Genomic DNA, 4517 nt, shown 5'->3' with positions numbered 1-4517 from the left:
CATAAATATTTATGTATCGGAGGACTAGCTGCTGATTTACCTAGATAGATAAATGTTTGAATTTCTGCAATACTTTTTAAGTGATTGCCTAATATCAAAAGCTCACTTTTTGTCTATATTTTGATTAAGGGTATTAAGATTCGTTAATTAATCATTAACTGATGGTCCTTAGTCAGCCTTAATCCTTGGTTTCAGGTGGATTTGAACATTTGGTCCTAATAATCAGTCAATCGAGTTAATCCAATCGACCCAAATCCAACCAAATAATAAAAAAATATATTCTAAAACTGAACCTAACCATTCAATAAACATCCGATTCAATCAATTTTGGTTTCATTTGTATCGTCTCTATTTCAGGCCTACGGCACAACAATTAAGTTGCCATACTACAACATGTTGGTCACAAGTTCAAAACTTGGAAACAGTCTCTCTTATGAAGCAGGAGGGGGAGGGGGAGGGGGAGGGGGTAAGAATACGAACACAAGCCCTTTCCAGACCTAACTGTAGCTAAAGCCTTGCACACTATGTATGATGAGCTTTGTAATTTGTATGGTTTCTAACTGTAGCTAAAGCCTTGCGCACTATGTATGATGACTTTGTAATTTGTATGGTTTCTATCGAGTCCCTAATTTTGGTTCCCTTATGTAGATTTGGAATTTTTTTAATGAAATATATAGATGCAGGTTTTTTTATTTTTTATTTTATTTTATTTTATTTTATTTTTAATGAAAATGAAGATTCAGCATTTGAGGTGGCATCAAGAGCAAGCTAGTATTTTGAGCCTTGAATCATAAGTAAATTACTCAAATTAGGGATTGGGTGCTACCACCATATGCAATGAACAGAGATCATCCTTCACAATAGGCTATGTTTTGCGCTAATAATATCAATAAAAAAAACACTTTTGGGGAACTAATCTGTATCCAAAGAGTTATTTTGTGTTCTGTGTTTAATAAAGAAATGACCTATGCTCGATCGATTGATGTTAGCAACAGAGAGGTATCAAGAGGTTTACATCGCTTTCTTGATCTACAGAGATTGAAGAACGATAATGGAATCAATGAAGAGAGAGAAAAAGGCTAACCTGATTTCGAAATGATTGATTCAGAGGAAGCCAACAGCTTCAAGCTTGATCTCAATCCACTGTTCATGGCCATTGTTATCAATCCAGTTCTCTCTGTCTCTCTGTCGCCCTGCGCTACAGTTTCTTGTGGAATAGGGTATCTCTCTCTCTCTCTCTCTCTCTCTCTCTCTCCAGTTATATTGATCAAATGCCCCCAAGGAAACGGCTTCCCTTAAGATTCGCCCTGATTACGAATAGATCGAACTAAGTTTGTGACTGTTGTTGTGACTTGTGAGCCCACCAATAAGCTCAACTCTATAGCTAAGCGTGGTTTTTTGGGGTCACTTTAAATTTCAGGTTCAGAACAGTCACTAGAACCAAGTTTGTACGTGCAATAAGCCCATGAATTTTGCCATCAACGTGTCCATGACCCTTTGATTGGTTTTCATTAGATTCCAATCTGATTGTCAGCAATTCACTACCATCATATGCATCATTCTCTCTCTCTCTCTCTCTGTCACTCTCAATATCCTTTTCAGATTCAATGGAAATTTTCCACCCAAAAAGCCAAGTAAAGGGAATAAAAATTCAATTATTCTTAGGGTAAGAATTCCCCAAGTCGCCAGTGTAGGAGAATCTCCCATGTCATTCATATTTCACACATCTTACCAAACAGAACCTTTTAGTGAAGATTCTGAATGACAACCTAGAAAACCCAAACAAAATAATTTGTTCATAATCAATCAAAAAGAATAATACTTTGTCCATAAAAATCAGATCTGGCTCTCTGACTTCCAGCCATTAGACTCATAGAAATTCCTTTTTGGAGCTAGTCCTATTTCTTGGCAAAGTAAGAAACTACAGTTTTGCATTCCTCTGCAGGAAGAAGATGAGTCAAAGTGTCTTTTATTTCCACCAGTAAATGACAACTCAAGCAGAGGCTGTCTTCTTTTGCTGGAAGATGACAGCCCAGACAGGGACACCCACGCCAATGCTGAAAGCAGTAAACACCCCGAGAGTCATCTTCAACTTCTGGTGCTTCATTCTATCCAAGTTATACATGTGCTTTGCATGAAGGTAGTATGGTTCATCATGACCATGTCCACTACTCATTCTCTTCACTCTAGTTGAGTGGAACCCTCGACCGACTGTCCAGGACAAAGTTATCACTGCTTGTAAGGGCATTTAATAGTATGACATGAACAAGCATATATCACAGAAAATCATCAGACATTGAAGGAAAAGAAAATTCATCAAATATTGATTAAGGTGCCATGGTAATTTAAGTTATGGAAGTTTAGAATGATATCTGCATGATGTTCCACCCTTCACAGAGTGAAAGCCTTTGGTCGCATGGGAGACAGTGAGCTAGTTTGTCTGGTGAGAGCTTCTTAATTGACGATTTTACCACTCTGAGACAAGCTATCTCAATTGTTGAGTCAAGCATGGCCCTTCACATTAGAGATTGTGCAGTTTGGCTTTAAAAAGTTTGCAAAGAAAATAGATGGCATATTCAACTTCAATGCATGGAGAGTGAACTGGTATATTAGACGCAAATCCTTATAAATCGAAAGAAAAGGGACCAACTGTAAATGAAATGACTGTTCCATATGAATCAAGCTTCTTGAGGAAATGAGCAAAATCCCATACAGAGAAATCTGATGGCCTTGTGTAAAGAAAAGTACTAACATTAATGGAATTTGTGACGCATCTGGCATCAAAGGAGGAATTGTACTTTAAAAAATCATCCAGATCCTTCTTTTCATGAGTATGGCGTCTTACCGTGAGTCAAGGACCAGGGTTTTGAGGATGGAAAATCATCTCAGTTGCCCACAGTAGATTATGCAAAGATATGGTAACCCAATTGAATATGTCGGTGGTAAAGGAATAATTTGCAGGCAAGGATCGGAGGGAGTTGGTAATCGACATCAGCTCGAAAGGGCCTGTTGGCAGCCCGTCAGTCAATAGTTATGATTTGAGGACACAGTTCAACCGGGTAAGTCCTGGTTACGGATCTAGGGCCAAACAAATCTGCCATATATGTGATGATTATAGTATCACGATTACCAGTTAAGAAGAAACCCCTAAAGTATTTTCTCTTTTTTACAAAACCTTTGACTGAATTAACAAAACATTAAGGGAAATAAACACCTGATCAAGCACAGGCGCCAAAATAACCATGCATAAAATAGAAAGAAAGAACAAGGGGAAAAAAGAAACAGAAACCAGCAATAAAAGATCCCATGTCACAAAAAAAAAAGCTCAGATAGTTTTTAACCATCTGATTTGTGCATTATTCCTTTAATCTTTCGCAAGCTCTTTCAAAAAAATTTAGACAATTCCCATAAATACAGAAAAAATCAATGGCTTCAAAACACAAAACAGAGATAATTTCATAGGTAAATATTATACAAATCTCTTCAGGAGCTCAACTCTTTCTTACAAACCAAAACTAGATAGAGAATATATTTAAAAACATTTATTATGAGAATTGTTGAGAAATAGAACTGTGTTTAACTTGAAAGGTACTACCTGACAACTTAGAGGTGATACAGTCTCAAGATCAGGAAAATCACACAATAGGGAAGGACTACCAGAGAATTTTTAAGATGGTCAAATGCTATATGGAGCAATCAGCAACGGACTATCCATTGTGGATAGGTGAAAGCCTATAAGTTAACCCCTCAAGTACCTTAAGGACATAACATCTAAACCAAAAATGGAAAAGAAAAAGAGTAAAGGACACAAAAACAACTAACCAAAGAGAATATTTGAGTAGTGTAGCCCCAAGTATCATTATCACAAGCCATAGCTCCATTAATCAAAGAAGTCTTCCACCAAATCATCCACATCCATTCCAGAACTCTGGTCCAAGGAAAATAAACCTAGATGGGAGGACTGATTGCCATTAATGGCTTGTTTGAGGCTCCATTAAAATAAGCATAAGTACAATTTATGATGGTCAATGACCTGGATTGGAGTTAACTTGATAATGCGATGCTCAAAAGACTAAGTTTCCATTTGGGATTTTTCTACATAAGTTGTTCATGCAACTTTTGGCTCAACTAAGGCCAAAATTCTGGTTACAAATAAGCAATTCCAGGCATACATTTTGGTCATAAATTTTGCAGGAAGCAAAGAAAAGCATCTGTGCAAATTGCTTCAATTTTCCCTTGAACACGTTAGTCCACATTTGTAAAAAACCAACCTTCCCCAAAACTTTTATCTACACCCAAATCTATGAACGACACAAGAACTGCTCGCATAACCCTTCTCAATCCAATGATACAAGATTTTAAGCAACATCTCCAAGCAAAAAGTGCTTCATCAAAAACTGTAAGCTCTGCTTACTGTGGGCTAAGGTGTGATTTGTCCTAGTTCTACCATGCACTACTTACAGTAACTAATCTCTTGTCTCATTTTTTTCTCTTTTATTATTATTTTTCCAGCTCTA

The 4517-nt window shown here is 37.0% G+C and overlaps 1 protein-coding gene across 1 annotated transcript in view; it reads right to left on the bottom strand.

Moving 5' to 3' along the window:
* Nucleotides 1–1635: 1635 nt before the first annotated feature.
* The window catches only part of LOC122067966, a 4262-nt gene continuing 1380 nt past the window's right edge, over nt 1636–4517 (bottom strand). The window contains exon 2 of the mRNA XM_042631796.1: nt 1636–2211. Coding sequence (XP_042487730.1) covers nt 1994–2211 — 218 coding nt within the window. The 3' untranslated portion in view covers nt 1636–1993. The remainder of the gene's footprint in view (nt 2212–4517) is intronic.

Source organism: Macadamia integrifolia, unplaced genomic scaffold, assembly GCF_013358625.1.
Source record: "Macadamia integrifolia cultivar HAES 741 unplaced genomic scaffold, SCU_Mint_v3 scaffold3279, whole genome shotgun sequence".
Taxonomy (NCBI): domain Eukaryota; kingdom Viridiplantae; phylum Streptophyta; class Magnoliopsida; order Proteales; family Proteaceae; genus Macadamia; species Macadamia integrifolia.
This window is presented reverse-complemented; position numbering and strand designations above follow the sequence as displayed.